This window comes from Mustela erminea, chromosome 5 (genome assembly GCF_009829155.1).
Source record: "Mustela erminea isolate mMusErm1 chromosome 5, mMusErm1.Pri, whole genome shotgun sequence".
NCBI classification, from domain to species: domain Eukaryota; kingdom Metazoa; phylum Chordata; class Mammalia; order Carnivora; family Mustelidae; genus Mustela; species Mustela erminea.
In genome coordinates, this window is record NC_045618.1 from 145,309,374 (window position 1) to 145,326,697 (window position 17,324).

Below are 17,324 nucleotides of genomic sequence, written 5' to 3' on the forward strand. Positions count from 1 at the left end.
AGCACAGACACTGCCAGTGGAGCACACACTTCTGGCGCACTGATCATACTCATACAAGACGAGCTGCAGATGTGAGAATTTTCATGCAAGGATTCTCTGAAACCTGAAAATTTCTGTTAGGGTTTCTCTAGGGTAAAAAGATAAGAGAATGGCTATTCTAAGTGCTTTCCCTCTTCCTCTGAATCTTACCCACCAAAAAGTATCTCTTTGAGACCCAGCTTTGCCGTCTGTTTTATTCAGTGATTTAAGAATTTACTGAGGGAAATACGAAGCCAACAGACAACTTCCTGCCTTCAGGAACTGTAGTCCAATGAGAGATACAAAAACTACTGTGTTCTGTTCTGATAAATACTGTGACAGCATGGCAGCGCAGGAGAGGTACACTAACACCTGCTGAGACTCAAGGAAGGGAGGAGAAGCAAAGAACGAACAGAAGTTAGCGAGCAAAGGGAGCCAGGAGCTAGGGATTGTTCTAGACAATGACAAGCGCTTACACAAAAGCCAAGGCAAATACAGTGGCCAGCATGCCGTGACCCTCTGCTGTGAGGGTCATTACCTCCTTACCTCATTCCTGATGAGGTAAAACAACATGGTATGATTTCAGGTGGGCCTGGAGACAAGGACAGCACCAACCAAAAGACTCCTGTGAGAGGGACCAGCATTCTCAATGGCCGGGGACCTTCTGGGGCAATGACACTTGCTGAAGGAGATTATTCCCTCCCAGAGAAGGCAAAAGAGGGGGAGAGGGAGGTGAAGACTTAGAAGTGGTAACAAGTCACAATGAACAAGACCGCTAAGAGGCTGGGGAAGAAGCAACAGCGAGACAATGATCAGGCTCTCACAGCAGTCCCCCAACAAACTGTCATTACTTAACTGTCCCCCCTCCCCATGGCCAGTTTCCTGTCACTGTTATCAGTGCTATCACTGATAACCGAGGACCTACCCTCCTACCTCTGGTTTAGTAATACTCCAACATTTATCAAAGTCAAATTCCTCTCACTGTGCCCTTAAATCTTTGCTCTGAGGGAGGGTACCTGGGTGACTCAGTCATTAAGCGTCTACCTTCAGCTCGGGTCATGATCCCAGGGTTCTGGGATCGAACCCCGAATCGTGTTCCCTGGTTGGTGGGAAGCCTGCTGCTCCCCCTCCCACCCCCCTACTTCTGTTCCCTCTCTCACTGTGTCTGTCTGTCTGTCTCTCTGTCTCTCTCTCTGTCAAATAAATAAATAAATAAAATTTAAAAAAAAATCTTTGCTCTGCATTCTAAGGATAACATTAAAAGCACAAGACTTTGGAATAAAATATTTAAAAATCATATACCCAACAAGGGATTTGTGTCTAGAATATATAAAGAACTCTTACTGGGGATGTACTGTACAGCATGGTGACTTTAGTTAATAATACTGTGATGCATATTTGAAAGTTGCTAAAAAAATAGATCTTGCAAGTTCTCGTCGTAAGAAAAAATTTTTTTGTAACTGTGTAGTGATGGGTGTTAATGAGACTTACTAAAGTGATCATTTCACAATATATACAAATATCATTAGGTATGTGAAACGAATATGTTATATTTCAATTATACCTCAATTAAAAACAAAAACTCTTATAACTCAATAATAAGACAACTCAATTGGGGCACCTGGGTGGCTCAGTCAGGTAAGTGTCTGCCTTTAGCTCAGGTCACGATTCCGGGGTCCTGGGATCGAGCCCCATAGATCAGGGTCCTTGCTCAGTGGGGAGCCTGCTTCTCCCCTAACTGCTGCTCTGCCTGTTGTGTTTGCCCTCTCCCTCTCCGTGTCAAGTAAATAAATAAGATCTTTAAAAAAAAAAAGACAACTCAATTAAAAAACGGGCAAAGGATCTAAATAAATACTTTTCTAAAGAAGATATGCAAATGGCCAATAAGCCCGTGAAAAGACACTACATATCATTCACTAGTCACTAGGGAAATGCAAATCAGAACCACAATGAGATACAGCTTACACCCACTGCATAACTCTGAGCGCACTGACATGACTGAATCGCACACTTTCTGTGGGTGAACAGTACGGTATGTGAATTTTATCTTAATAAAGCTACTTAAAAGAAGTGTAAGCCTTCAGCGATTGTTCCTAAGTCCCCTTTAAACTCTCACATTCGGATGCTCTCAGGATCACCCCAGACTCAGCGAGTTCCAGGTGATCATTCTTGTCCTCCCGAACTCAGACCCGTCCAGAGCCACCACCTCTGTTTTCCCGCCCCAGGAGTCCTCCGGTACTGCAGGTCTTTGTCAAGCTGGCTCTAGCTTCTTCCCTGCCGCCTACCTGCTCTCACCACCAGTCCCTCAGCTACCTCAGAAGCGCGCGGCGCCTGCGCTTCTCTCGCCCGTCCTCCTCATCGCCCCCCGCTGAGTAGGGCCTGTCTACATTCCGCCTCTCCTTTAGAATCCAAGTTATTCTGCAGACATTGTTGTATTCAGTATCGTATTATTTATGCTGATCTTCTCTGCCCAGCTTTCGAATAAGAGCCAGTAGAGTCAGGCCTCGAACAACACAGAGGTTAGGAGCGCTGACCCTGTGTGCAGTCAAAAATTCACATGTAGGGGCACCTGGAAGGCTCAGTGGGTTAAGCCTCTGCCTTCGGCTCAGGTCATGATCCCAGGGTCCTGGGATCGAGCCCCACATCGGGCTCTCTGCTCAGTGGGGAGCCTGCTTCCTCCTCTCTCTCTCTCTGCCTGCCTCTCAGCCTACTTGTGATCTCTGTCAAATAAATAAATAAAATCTTAAAAAAAATATTCACATGTAACTTTTGACTCCCTGAGAAATTAACTGCTAACAGCCTACTGTTGGACTGTTAGTCTTACTGATAACATAAACAGCTAATTCACACGTATTTTTTATGTTACAGGTATTACATACTGTGTTCTTATAGTAATAGCTAACTTCTTCATTTTTTTGGTATTTGCTATGTGGTTCATCTGCGAGTTTTTTCAAATTGTTGCAAATGTCCCCAAATTTTCCAATATATTTACTGAAAAAAAAATCCACATATAAGGGGACCTGAGCAGTTCAAATCCGTGTTATTCAAGAATCAACTGTATTTGCTCTTCACAGTTTAATAAATATTTATCAAGGGCCTACTGTTTTAACAGGTTTTATATGGAGGGGAAAGAAAACAGTGCTTCGGGATGCCTGGGTGGCTCAGCCGTTGGGCGGCTGCCTTCCACTCAGGTCATGATCCCGGCATCCTGGGATCGAGTCCCACATTGGGCTCCTAGCTCAGCGGGAAGCCTGCTTCTCCCTCTGCCTCTGCCTGCCACTCTGCCTGTGCTCACTCTCTCTGACAAATAAATAAACAAATAAAATCTTTAAAAAAAAAGAAAGAAAGAAAGAAAGAAAGAAAGAAAATAGTGCTTCTGCCTTGAAGTGTCAGAGGGGAAAAGCTGATGAACAACTCGGTACATATGAAACATGACTGCACAGTCTCAGAGGACAGAGAACTCGTGTGACTGTGGTGAGGTCAAGAAAGCTCTCACAGAAGAACTCCATCTATTTTCCCTACTTGTCATAGACGGCACTAGTAAGCGTCCAATTATATATCTTTCACAAAACGCATCTAAAATATTATCCCCAAGTAATGTGATTTTAATTAGTCAGTTCCTCATTACCACAGATAACTAAGAACCAGAAGCAAAATCTTGCATTTGATAAATAGTACATTTTATGTACGTAGTCATCCCCACAGAGCTTAATACATACCATTTCCCCTCCACACTTCAGCTAAATGGCAGCTGCCTTCTCCAGGTTCCTTGCAAAATTCTACAACATCTCGACATGTTGTTTCTGGTGTTATAGGAACTTCTGTTAGAATCTGTTCGTTGTTGCTCAAGAACACGGTTAATATCATCTGTAAGAGAAAAGATCAACAGCTACAACTCTGAGTCATTATCACAGGGATTAGTCTGTAAATTTAAAGCGATCCCCTCTATCTCCCACTCCTCCCACGTACACCAAAATGCCTACAGGATCAGTTTTTGGAAACAGGCTAATTCTAAAATTCATGGCTGGTTCAGCTGAAACAGCAGCGACTCTTGATCTCAGGGTTGTGAGTTCAAGCCCCACACTGGGTGTAAAGACTACCTACACAAATAAGAAATAAAGTTAAAATTTTAAAAATCATGTAGAAAAATTAAAATGTAAAACAAGTCAGGAATATTCCAAAAGAAAATAACATTAGAAGGAAACTAGCATTACCAGATACAATAAAGCCTCAAAACAGTACTGTAGAAGTAAATAAATATATCAATGGAACAAATATGAAGTCCAGAAACAGGAAATGGTAAATGATGAAGGAGATACCTCAGAATTGAGGAAGGAAAAAGACTGCAATGAGTGATGTCTGAAAAACTGATATTCCCATCTGGGGAAAAAAAACTGGATTCATACTGCATATCATTTACCAGCAAAGACTCATACAAGATCAAATATTTAAATATAAATCATAAATTTATAAAAGTTCTAGAATAAAATCAGGTAAATTCCTTTTTATAACCTTGGAGTACTGAAGCTCATTCTAGCTATAGCTCAAAAACCAGGCACTATAAAAAAGATGGATATATTCAACAAAAAAGACAAACTGAGAGAAAAACATCTGCAGCGCATATTACAAATAACAGGCTAACCTCCTTAACATACAAAAGGCCCCTAAGGGGGGCCTGGGTGGCTCAGTTGTTTGTGTTTGGCTTGGGTCATGATCACAGGGTCCTGGGATCCAGCACAGCCCTGAGCCCCGCCCAGCGGAAAGCCTGAATCTTCCTCTCCCTCTGTCTCTGCCTACTTGTGCTCTCTCTGTCAAATAAATAAATAAAATCTTAAAAATAAATAAAGGTTCCTAAAAATTGGTAACAAAAAGACCAAATATCCAATTTATTTTTAAAATTTGGCTGAGGAAGAGAAGCCTGGCTGATTCCACCAGTGGAGCCTGTAACTCTGGATCCTGGGGTCATGAGTTCAAGCCCCACGTAGTCTACTTCAAAAAAAAAAAAAAGTTTAAAAAACTGTCTGGGGATATACAACAATATATCAGAATAAAATGCAAATGGTCCTTAAACATGAAAGTACAGTATCATGCATTAAAAGAAACTGTCCAACATTTTAAAAAAAGATTTCATTTATTTATTTGAGAGACAGAATGAGCAAGAGAGCACGCAGGGTAGAAGGGCAGGGGGAGAGAGAGAAGCAGACTCCCTGCTGAGCAGGGAGCCTGACAGAAGGCTCCATCCCAGGACCCTGGGATCATCACCTGAGCCAAAGGCAGATGCTTAATGACTGAGCCACCCAGGTGACCAAGGATTTTTTTTTTTAAAGATTAAAAATTTAAATTTTTAATTAAATTTTAAAAAATTTTTAAAGATTTAATCTTTAAAAAAAAAATCCTACCATTTTGATCTAAGATCTAAAGCAATCATAATGGAAGGGATTTCTTTAAAACACTACTCCTAAAATACAATTTAAACCAAAGATTTTCTTTAATCAGTATTATGAAATGTTTATTCTTTGCTCAAAGTCAGAAACAAAAGCTCCATTTGTCCCCAAATCCTCCTCTCACTTAAAATCTCAGCCATCAGTTAAGTATTTTAGTTCATTGTTCAAGTAGTTTTTTTTCTTAGCAGTGTCCTAAATTCCTAAATCTTGAAATTAAACATCTTTAGATTGATGGTCAGATGGTACGTAACCGAAACTGGTAACAGCTTTCAACTGGTTTCCTTGCCACCAACGTCCCCTCAGTCCAGCCGAGCCTCTGGCTCCGCCAGTTCACTTTCTGAATGTAAATCTAATGAAGTCATCCCCCGGCTTAAAATACTCAGGAGCTCCATAAGGCTGAACAGCAGCCCTTCCCAGAGAAGTTTTTTTCTAGTATATAAACAGGAAACAGGTTTCTTTACTGAGCACTTAGGAGCCGAATGTTCATGTGAACCTGGACTTCTTCCCCCAGAGACTCTTCTGGGGCCTGGATTTCCTTGGAAAGCCCTCGGAGAAGGCCTCCAGACTACCGGCTGAGCTCGGGCTCCCCGCAGAGCAGACCCAGTTATACAAAACTTCCTGGCCTGCCCCTACACACGCTGAGCCTTGCTCCCTGAACTCCAGTCCAAGTTCTCTCCGGCTGCTGTCCCTGCCCGAGGGCCCCACCTGCTCGCCTGCAAACTCCAATTCACCCCCCAAAATTCAGTTCACAGGCCACCGCCTGTGCAAAACCTCCCGTCACCACCTCCTCTCCCCGAGGAGACGACCTCCGTCCTCTGAGTCCCCCTCACTCTCACACCTATCTTTATCGCATCACAGCATTACAGGCTCCAAGCGACCAACTTCGGGACCCGTCATTTCCTCGGGGCCTAAGCAGTACCCGAGCCTGGTGGTCGGCACACGAATATCCGGCTGATTGCACGAACCACACAGAATACAAAGCCCCCGCCGCACCGGATGATGGGGGCACTGCGGCAGGTAACCCACAAGCCGCCTGTTCAGGAAGCAAGCACTGCCCCTGGAGCTCCTCTTGCATATTACACGTACATTTGAATTTTACAAGCAGTTAAACAGTTACTTCTGCTCACTAACCCATAAGAGGAAATGATTGAATTGGGGGCTTCTAAATACTGAAATAAGCGGACTGGAATCTATAGAATTTGGAATAAAACAGTAACTCCTGGATCCAGTACAAACAAGTCCAGAACTGAAGGGCCTTAATGCTTTCACAGTTTCAACAAAACTGGAATGCATTTTTGCTCTTGTTTACACATATTTTATACTTCTAATGATACATTCCGTCATTTTAGAGAAAATGGTTTTCAAGATCTAATAATAGATTTTCCTAAATCATGCTTTATAAATCAAAATTTCGAATTAGTGAAACTGTTTTTTTCTTTTTTTTACTACCTTCTCTTTAAATGCTAACACCGCCGCTCACCCGCAAGCAGCCAAGTTCGTGCCCTGCTTCCCTAAGCTGCTCAGAGCACGATTCCTCACCCCCGTGCCTGCTGCAGTGCCCGGTGCGCAACACCACGAGGCAGGGAATGTTGACACCATCATTTGCTTCTGGAAGACAGCAAGACCTGGGATGGGCACAGACCATGGGCGCCACGCGGCTCCGCCAGCACGCGCAGGGCCGGGCTCACTTGCTCTGAGCAGCACCGTCCCCGACAATCACGCTGTCGGAGTGAAGGATGGGGCGACGCTATTTTGGGACACTTTTGAATTACGCAGACTTTTCAGCTCACAAGTAAGATCAACATGGTGGGGTGGGGGAGGGGAGGCAGAATGGCACAGTTAGGAGTCTGGACATTCAACTGTAAAAGCTAATTCATCCAAAATTCACTAAGCATTACCTCAGCTTTTAAGCTTTCTGTTATAGTCTTTAGTAAACCCTATCTTTTCTAATCTTAGCAAAATTCATTTCCTCTAATCTCCAATTATTCAATCAAAGCTAATTTCATTATAATCATGACAGATTTAGAAGCTTTCCAGATAAAAGAAGCTGGCATTGATCTGGATGGTATAGACTTCCCTAAACCATCACCTAAAATTAAACTGAAAAGGCATGTGACTGCCATTATTCTAGCAAGATTTCCTTCACTTAAGAAACTAAACGTCTTGAGGCACCTGGGTGTTGGGTGGCTCAGTCCGTTAAGCGTCTGCCTTCCGCTCAGGTCATGATCCCGGGGTCCTGGGATCCAGCCCCAGCGGGCTCCCTGCTCAGCAGGGAGTCTGCTTCTCCCTCTGCCCTTCCCCCTGCTCATGATCTCTCCCTCATCTGCTCTCGCTCTCTCTCAAACAACAATAACAACAACTAAATATCTCCAACAAAAATATATTTTATGAATCCTAGAAGCACATTTTGTTTTGTTTACATTTTAACATCTCTGAAACCATAACATATCTTAGAACTGATACGTGTCACAATCTGACAGGTAGTGTTATTTTTTTCTCTTAATAATAACTATAAGACAGAAAGAAGAAACGCAATAGGATTGGGAAACTTAAAGAAAACAAGTACAGAGAAAAAGAAGTTAAAGCTTATCCTTCCTGAAAGATGCATATGCTGAAAAGCAGAGATTTCGGGGGCGCCTCGGTGGCTCAGTGGGTTAAGTCTCTAGGTTCGACTCAGGTCATGATCTCAGGGTTCTGGGATCGAGCCCCGCATCAGGCTCTCTGCTCAGCAGGGAGACTGCTTCCCACCCCACCCCCACCCCACCTGCTGTTCCATCCCCTTGTGATCCCTCTCTCTGTCAAATAAATAAGTAAAATATGTAAGTTAAAAAAGAGAGATTTGGTTAGCCACACTTAGAGAAACCTGCCAAGGTTTTCATACTGTGCGCTGTAACACACACGGCAGGTGAGGACCGGACACCTACTGGCCCCAACCACCCTTCAGCCCAGACCACGGCCCACAGACCCTGCGCGCCCTGCTTCCCCTTCTCAATCACCCACACACGTCCGCCTCCTCTTGCAAGTTTTCCCGACACCAATGTTTGCCCTTCCTGAACCAACCTGAGCGAGAGCCTCCTATTCTGCTGATGACAGACTGCAGCTACTTCCAGTGCGGCGTTCTTACACTACATAATGGGTGTTTTCTTGATTACATCCTCTACTGGAACACTGTGACTCATGGGAGTGACTTGTAACCCATTGCCAGGTTTTGAAATCAAGCTGCATGTATATTTCTTTTCTCTCTCTCTTTTTTTAAAGATTTATTTATTTATTTATTTGACGGACAGAGATCACAAGTAGGCAGAGAGAGAAGGGGAAGCAGGCTTCCCGCTGAGCAGAGAGCCCAATGCAGGGCTTGATCCCAGGTCCCTGGAATCATGACCTGAGCCAAAGGCAGAGGCTTAATCTACTGAGCCACCCAGGTGCCCCTTAGTATTCTTTTTAATCAAAACCCCCAGAAATATGCATAAGGCCAGTGACGGCAGGACTCGTGTGCTGGCACTCAGAGCCCGAATACAACGGGGCCTCATGAACGTGCTCAGTCAATGAGGACAGCGCTGGCAGGCAGGTAACTGTACAACCGTCGTGAGTAATCTGAGAGGCCACTGCACCCTTTTCAAGAACACTGGAGCTACATAAAGAAAACCAACTAATCACTAATAATAACCACAAACTTACATATCTACATACATCTACATATATCCTTTAAAATGTTTACAAACTTGGTATTTAAAGGATGATCCTGGTCTAAGGAAATCAAACAAAGCACAAAGTAGGGATGTATAAGACATTATAAAACAGGAACTATCTGCAATATACATATGTATCAAATTATCACACTGTATACAATGTTATACAACGTTACATGTCCATTATACAATGATGCAATATTCTATGTCAATTGTATCTCAGTAAAGCTGGGGGAGAAATGATCCTTAACAACAAAAAAGGAACTATCCTATAATGGAAAAGTCAGGTAATAACCAGTGTTGAGGATGAGGAGAAACTGAAACTCTCATGCACTAGTATGGGAATATTAAACTGGTATAGCCATTTTGAGAAACTGTCTGTTCAGTTTAAAATGTTAAACATAGATCTATCATTTGACCCAGAAATTCCTCTCCTAGATACCGGTCTTAAGTGAATAAAAACATATGTCCATACAAAGGCCTGTGTGGAAATGTTCGTAAGCAGCATTATTCACAATAACCAAAAAAAAGTAAACAATCCAGGGGCACCTGGGTGGCTCAGTGAGTTAAAGCCTCTGCATTCAGCTCAGGTCATGATCTCGGGATCCTGGGATCAAGCCCCACATCAAGCTCTCTGCTCAGCAGGGACCTGCTTCCCCCTCTCTCTCTGCCTGCCTGTCTACTTGTGATCTCTGTCAAATAAATAAATAAAATCTTAAAAAAAAAGAGTACACAATCCAAATGTCCATCAGCCAATAAACGTGGTATTATCGTACAATGGAATATTATTCCGCCATAAAAAGAAACAAAGTACTGACCTAACCAGGCTGCAAAATGGAGGGACCTTAATCGTATTATGCCTTATGAAAAAAACAATGCTTACACAAAAAAATCACATATTATATGATTCCATTTATGTGAAATCTCCGTAACAGATAAACCCACAGAGTTAGAAGCTAGGTAAAATGGAGAGATTTTAAACAGGCACAAAATTTATTTTTAGGGCGACAGAAATGTTCTAAAATTAGACTGTGGTGATGGCGGCACAACTCTGTAAATTTACTACAGATCACTGAATTGTTCATTTTTATGGTATATAAATTATGCCCCCAAATAAAGGAAAATGTCAAAACTACAAACATCCGCCCTATGACCCAGCAATTGCACTATTGGGTATTTACCCTAAAGATACAAACGTAGTGATCCAAAGGGGCACGTGCACCCGAATGTTTATAGCAGCAATGTCCACAATAGCCAAACTATGGAAAGAACCTAGATGTCCATCAACAGATGAATGGATCAAGAAGATGTGGTATATATACACAATGGAATACTATGCAGCCATCAAAAGAAATGAAATCTTGCCATTTGCGACAACATGGATGGAACTAGAGCGTATCATGCTTAGCGAAATAAGTCAAGCAGAGAAAGACAACTATCATATGATCTCCCTGATATGAGGAAGTGGTGATGCAGCATGGGGGCTTAAGTGGGTAGGAGAAGAATCAATGAAACAAGATGGGATTGGGAGGGAGACAAACCATAAGTGACTCTTAATCTCACAAAACAAACTGAGGGTTGCTGGGGGGAGGGGGGTTGGGAGAAGGGGGTGGGGTTATGGACATTGGGGAGGGTATGTGCTTTGGTGAGTGCTGTGAAGTGTGTAAACCTGGTGATTCACATACCTGTACCCCTGGGAATAAAAATATATGTTTATAAAAAATAAAAAATTAAAAAAAAGAAAAGAAAAGAAAAGAAAAAAAACCTACAAACATCCAGAAAAGGAAATGGGAAATTCTACTTATGTGATACAAAGAAGCCTGAAATAAATGAAATTCTGTCATTGGTTCTACCACACTGCTTTTGCTGTGACTGCCTGCAGAATCACCCCCTCTTGCCTTTCTGGGCCATGGCTTCTCACCAGCAGCTCAGGAGACAATACGGATAGAATATACCCTTTAGGACGTTTCTCCGAATTTGCTGGCCCTCACCCACTCAGGTAAAACCTTAGATCCCTTAGCCCACCAACCCCACCTACTTTCATATCTAGTGGAAAAGGAATGCAGAGACAACAAAGATAACAGGAGGAATAAAATGACAAGAGCTACACAACAATGCAGCTACTGTAGGTTATAAATACCTCACCCAGGAGCTTACAAGTAAGTAGCTCATAAAAGTCACAGAAAGCACCAGCTGGAGTCAGGGTAAAGGAACATCAGAAGACCCTTTCAAGTTTTCCAGTGGGCTATGTGCCCCAGTATGAGAATCAACCTTTGCTCCCTTCTAACCCTAACATATTGTAACACTGTTCACCAATTCACCTGTTAAGAATCTCAGAAACATTAGGGCTATAGAGAAAACTAAGTCTAAGACCTCCCCTTGAATGTCTCATCCCACTTCCCTAAATCAGCCTCTCAAAGACTGAAAAACACATGCGAGGGGTCCCCTGCCCACTCACAAAGAGGAAGGAACATAAAATGAAACAGACCAGGGAGGTGCCCTTGACCCCCTTCTCTCTCACCCTCCACAAGCAACACATCAGTAACACTGTGGACCCTAATTTTAAAGTATACCCAGACTCTGACTGCTCCTTTTTGTTGCGATAGATACATCACCTCCTTCAATGTCCTCAAGTGTTTTCCTACTTTTCTCAGAATAAAATCTAAAGTCCTAAATCTTGCCTCCAAGGTCCTACATGATCTGCATCATATACACACCACTTGGATCTTACCTCTCACCACACCTCCCCCTTCACTGCCCTATTCCAGCCACAGGGGAAGAACACATTTTCACTGTTCTTCCCAACAGAGGAAGCCAATTCGTGCCTCAGGGCCTTTGTACTTGCTGTTCTCTACCTAGACCATGCTTCCCCTCAGCTACTAGCATGGCTGTATTATTCTCTTCTTTCGGGCCTCGGCTCCAATGTCACCTTATCAGAGAAGTTTTCCCTAATCAATCTATCTAACACAACACTATTCTATCACTCAGTCCCTTTCCTATCCTGCTTTTACTCTCCTTCCTAGCACTCACCACCACCTAAACTATGTTATATATTTATGTCTCTTTCCACTGGAACACCAGCTGCCTGAGAACAGAAATTTTAGTTTACTGCGGCATCACTAGTGCCTGCAGCACTGCTCAGATCACAGTAGGCACTCAATAAACTTCTCCAATTATATATAAAGTGTTTTTCAATAGGTTGAGTTATGAAGGGTAGGCACCTGCCTTCTCATCAAGGTCTCTACAGAAAGAGACTGACAATAGTTTACCGCTCTAATCAGTGAGTTAGCAGACATCATAGAGAAGGAAAAAAACTTTGAAAAATGCTAGTATGAAAGTCAAGAGCCTATACACGTACACGTGATACCGCCTTGGCAGATTTCACTCAAACCTGGAGATGCACCCGCGGCCTTCGTTCAAGCTTCCCTCTTACCACAAGGTGGCACTGCAGAGTATCAGGGAGTGACTTCCCTGACCCTCTCAGATTTGGGAGGAGTAAGATTACCTCCAAAGAAAACAGAGGAATAGTTCAAAAAGATCATGTTAAGTTCAATTTCCAAAACTGGGATTTGCATTAGTTTGGAAAAAAAAACAGAACTGGCCTTTTGAGAGCAATGAAATTTTTTTTCTAATAAATGAGAAGTATAAAACTGCAAGGATACATATTTAACTCTCTTGAGAGGACAGATACATTTGAATATCTGAGTAGCATCTATTCAAAGTTAAATGTCCAGGGGCACCTGGGTGGCTCAGTTAGTTAAGAGGTTAAGGGCCCAACAGGGCAAGGACAGTATCAGCTCTAAGCTCCTGCTGATAAGTGTAGGATTCGTTGCCCAGAATGGCGGCTGCTTTACTGACACTGTCCATGTGGACATTAGGGAAGCAGAAAAACACAGATCTTCAAACCACAGGCTGTGACCCACTAGTAGGCCATAAGATCAATTAGCGCCTCAAGGGCCATTTTTGGTTTTTAATGAAATAGAACAGAACAGTACAAAACAGTGTTAAGAGAACAAAATGACAAGCCATGGACTGGGAGAAAATATTTACAAAATACATATCTGATAACGCGCTTACATCCTAAATATACAAAGAATCCTTATAACTTGATAATAAGAAAACAAATCAATCAAAATATGGACAAAAGAGGGGCGTCTGGGTGACTCAGTGGGTTAAGCTCAGGGTCCTGGGATCGAGTCCCGCGTCAGGCTTTCTGCTCAGCAGGGAGCCTGCTCCCCCCGGCTCTCTGCCTGCCTCTCTGTCTACTTGTGATCTCTCTGTCAAATAAATAAATTTAAAAATCTTAAAAATATATATGGACAAAAGATCCTAAAAGATCAATTAAGACATACAGATGGCAAACAAGCAGAAAAGATGCTCAACGTCACGGATCACTAGGGAACTCCACATTCAAACAATAATGGCACCATGCACCTAACTAGAAAGGCCACCCCCCAGCACGCTGCCAGCACTAAATGCCGTGAGGAGGCAGAACAAGAGCTCACTGGTGGGAATGTGAAATGATGCAGCCACTCTGGAAGGCGGCCTGGCCGTTTCTTACGGAACTAAACACACTCTTACCATATGATTCAGCAGTGGAGCTCCCTGGTGTTTACCCAAATGAGTTTGAAACTTACATACAAAAACCTACACAGGAACGTGTATAGCAGCTTTATTCATAACAGTCCAAACTTGGAAGCCACCAGGATGTCCTTCAGTAGGTGAATGGGTAAAGGAACAGTGGTTCATCCAGATGATGGAATATTATTGAGCAATAAAAAGAAATGAGGTATCAAATCACAAAAAGAAACAGAGGACTCTTAAATCATACTGCTAAGTGAAAACCACCAGTGTGAAAAGGCTACACACTGTACGGTTCCAACTATATGACAGTTCTGGAAGAGCAGAAACTATGGAAACAGTAAAAAGATCAGTGGTTGCCAGGGGTTTTGGGGACAGGGAGGGATGAATAAGCAGAGCATAAAGGGTTTCTAAGGCAGTGAAAATACTCCATATGATATGGTAATGGCGGAGAGATAACATTAACATTTGTCCAAATCCACACAACTATATGATACAAAGAGTGAACTGTATGTGAACTATGGTCTTTAGTTAAAAATAATTTTTCAGCATGAGTTCATCAATTGTAACAAATGTAGCACATTAAAGCAAGATAGTAATAACAGGGAAAACTTGGGCGCCTGGGTGTGTCCGTCAATTGAGCCTCTGCCTTCATCTCACGTCATGATCTCAGGGTCCTGCGATCGAGCCCTTCATCAGGCTCAAATGGGAGTCTGCTTTTCCCACTCCCTCTTTCCCTCCCCTCAGCTTGCATTCTGCGCACATGCACTCTCTCTTTCAAATAAATAAATGCAAACTGTAAAAAAAAAATAATACAGGAAACTGCTGGGGCTCAATTTTTCTAAAAAAAAAAAAAAAACAACAACAACGAAGTCTATTAGCATAAAATACAAAGTGAAACAGTACACTACACATGGTAAGGTAAGTGTGGTCCCCTAAACTTCCAACTATATATATTTACACAGAGAGATGTGTGCGTGTGTGTGTGTGTGTAAGACTGGGTTATCTTACAAGAGGTACTGTTGGGTCATGGTCAAAGATGGGTCAGGGTCGAAGAAGATTAAAAGATACTGCTCTCAGGGCCTCACAACACCCAACTACATGAACACTCACTGTCCTACTGCCATCACCATTTATCGGTGCTTATTAACAGGCTCTGATATGCACTTCACACATTCTCAATTCTCACACCAACTCTGCAAGACAGATACCACCCTTCATTTTACAGAATAAGGCAACGAGGTGTGCAGAGGTTAAATAACTTGTCCAAGATCACTGAGCTAATTAATACCAGGGTGAGAAGTGACCCTGGTTTGACTCTCAAGTTCTGCTCTGAACCACGACTTCAAACGGCTTGCTATAAAATACAGAAGGAGCTTTGCGCAGTGGCAGTATTGTAGCCAATGAGGTTTATCCGAGGCGCGATTATTGCTAATTAAAATACAGAAGGAAAGAGCAAATGTTTTCATAAATACCTTCCTACTTAAAATATATTCCCCATTATTTATTTATTTTAAGATTTTATTTATTTATTTCACAGAGAGAAAGATCACAAGTAGACAGAGAGGCAGGCAGAGAGAGAGAGAGGAGGAAGCAGGCTCCCTGCTGAACAGAGAGCCTGATGCGGGCCTCAATCCCAGGTCCCCGGGATCATGACCTGAGCTGAAGGCAGAGGCTTAACCCACTGAGCCACCCAGGCACCCCTACGCCCCATTATTTAATATTTTCTCAATTAACTATGTTTTACCTATTGTTTGTATTTGAATCTATCTGAAATGCAATTATTATATAAGGGAACCAGAACAAAGAATCATGCATTTTTTCCCCCTAATTAATCAACTAACTGTATAGAGTATCTGGTTAAAACCATGTAAATGTTCTAACTAAATTTTCTTAAGCTTTCAGAAGTTTAAATTAGGTATACCCTAAATTTTCAGAATACAATTTCTTCCATCTCTATATTGCTTTGTAAAGTTCAAGAAAATACATTCTTATATGTATTTCTTAAAACATATCTATCTACTCCTAGGTACATATCCAACAGAATTAAAAACTGTCTTACACAAAAACTTGAACAGGAATGTTTACAGTAGCTTTATTCACAACAGCCACACAGTGTAAACAGCCCAGAATGAAGAATGATTAAGCCAATGCAATGTAGTTATAGAATGGAACATTGCTCGGGCATAAAACGGTATGCAGAGAGTGCTACAACATGCATCAACTTTAGAAATATAATGCCAAGTGGATGCAACCACATACAAAAATCACACAAGTGATTTTATTTACATGAGGTGTCCAGACTAGGCAACTCTACAGAGGCATAAAGGACAACTGTGTGCTTGCCTGGGGCTGGAGGGGGGCAGTGAGAAATGGGGAGGGACTGCTAAGGGGTACAGACTTTCTTCTTTCTGAGGCAATGAGAATGTGCTCAAATTAGGCATGATGATGGCTACCTAATTCTGTGAATGTATTAAAACCAATGAATTGTATACTTTAAAAGGGTGAATTTTAGGGACGCCTGGGTGGCTCAGTTGGTTAAGCAGCTGCCTTCGGCTCAGGTCATGATCCCAGCGTCCTGGAATCGAGTCCCACATCGGGCTCCTTGCTCGGCAGGGAGCCTGCTTCTCCCTCTGCCTCTGCCTGCCATTCTGTCTGCCTGTGCTCGCTCTCTCCCCCTCTCTCTCTCTGATAAATAAATAAAATCTTTAAATAAATAAATAAATAAATAAAAGGGTGAATTTTATTGTATGTGAATTATATATCAGTCTAGTTGCTATTTAAGGGGGGAAAACATATCTAGCTATGCCAATTATCCAACCTATATAACCTATACAATCAGTAAAATATTTTTACCAATGGAAATAACTTTAAATAAACACATTATCTCCCTGTATGATTTTTCTTTTCTTGACTAATAAACATTTATATTTGTATAAATTTTTTCAAATCATTATCAAAAGTACTAATTCTTTTGTTAATAGGGAAAAAAAAGCTTAAAACAAAGATACTTAGCAAAATAAGGTCTCTGAAGAACACTTTAATATAATCATGTGTATAGATGTACCACAGTCAATTCTATTCATCTCATAATATAAAATCAGAATACAGATTACGAAGGAAACACAAGTCTAATAATACTCCTATCCTTTTACAAATAACTATCCATTTTCTCTTTCAGGTTTGAGCCAGCTCTTGAATCCCACGATCCTACTTTGAATTTGCTTATAATGCTCTGAGTTACCATTCTCGAAATGTTTCTTCTCACCTTAAGAAAACTAAGCAAAAGTGAAGTGTGGAAAACAAAAGTCCCACTGCCTAGAGATTATGCCATTTACAAAGGAAAAATACTTAAATAGATGTCCCTTGGGCTCTGTGGAATCTAAATCCAGGCAGTAATGACATGAGCCATGATAAGACGTCCTAATGAGACAAGACAGACCACCGTTGTCACAGCACAGTGAGACGGTAGATAAAGTTTCACCTAATTTGGTGAGTTCCAAGGAAGAAAAGTTCAGTGTTAGCACTGTTCAATAACAACTGTAACCAGAACCTAGAAATCACTATGAAAAGGACAACTAAACTTAATTTA

The 17,324-nt window shown here is 42.0% G+C and overlaps 1 protein-coding gene and 1 non-coding gene across 10 annotated transcripts in view; one reads left to right on the plus strand and one right to left on the minus strand.

Annotated features, from left to right (window-relative positions):
• PPP1R13B (protein phosphatase 1 regulatory subunit 13B) overlaps nt 1–17,324 on the minus strand; it is a 91,556-nt gene that overhangs the window by 51,264 nt on the left and 22,968 nt on the right. For 3 of the 9 annotated variants that reach the window (XM_032345436.1, XM_032345434.1, XM_032345433.1), the window contains exons 1-2: nt 4,002–4,103; nt 3,738–3,885 (exon numbers count right to left, since the gene is read on the minus strand). In XM_032345436.1, coding sequence (XP_032201327.1) covers nt 3,738–3,885; nt 4,002–4,040 — 187 coding nt within the window. In that variant the 5' untranslated portion in view covers nt 4,041–4,103. Of the gene's footprint in view, nt 1–3,737; nt 3,886–3,987; nt 4,105–17,324 lie in introns of those variants that run through there. The other 6 variants (XM_032345441.1, XM_032345439.1, XM_032345435.1 and 3 more) reach the window with 5 other exon arrangements.
• LOC116592082 lies at nt 15,107–15,252 on the plus strand. The gene has a single exon (XR_004286290.1). It is a non-coding gene; the product is annotated as a U4 spliceosomal RNA (small nuclear RNA).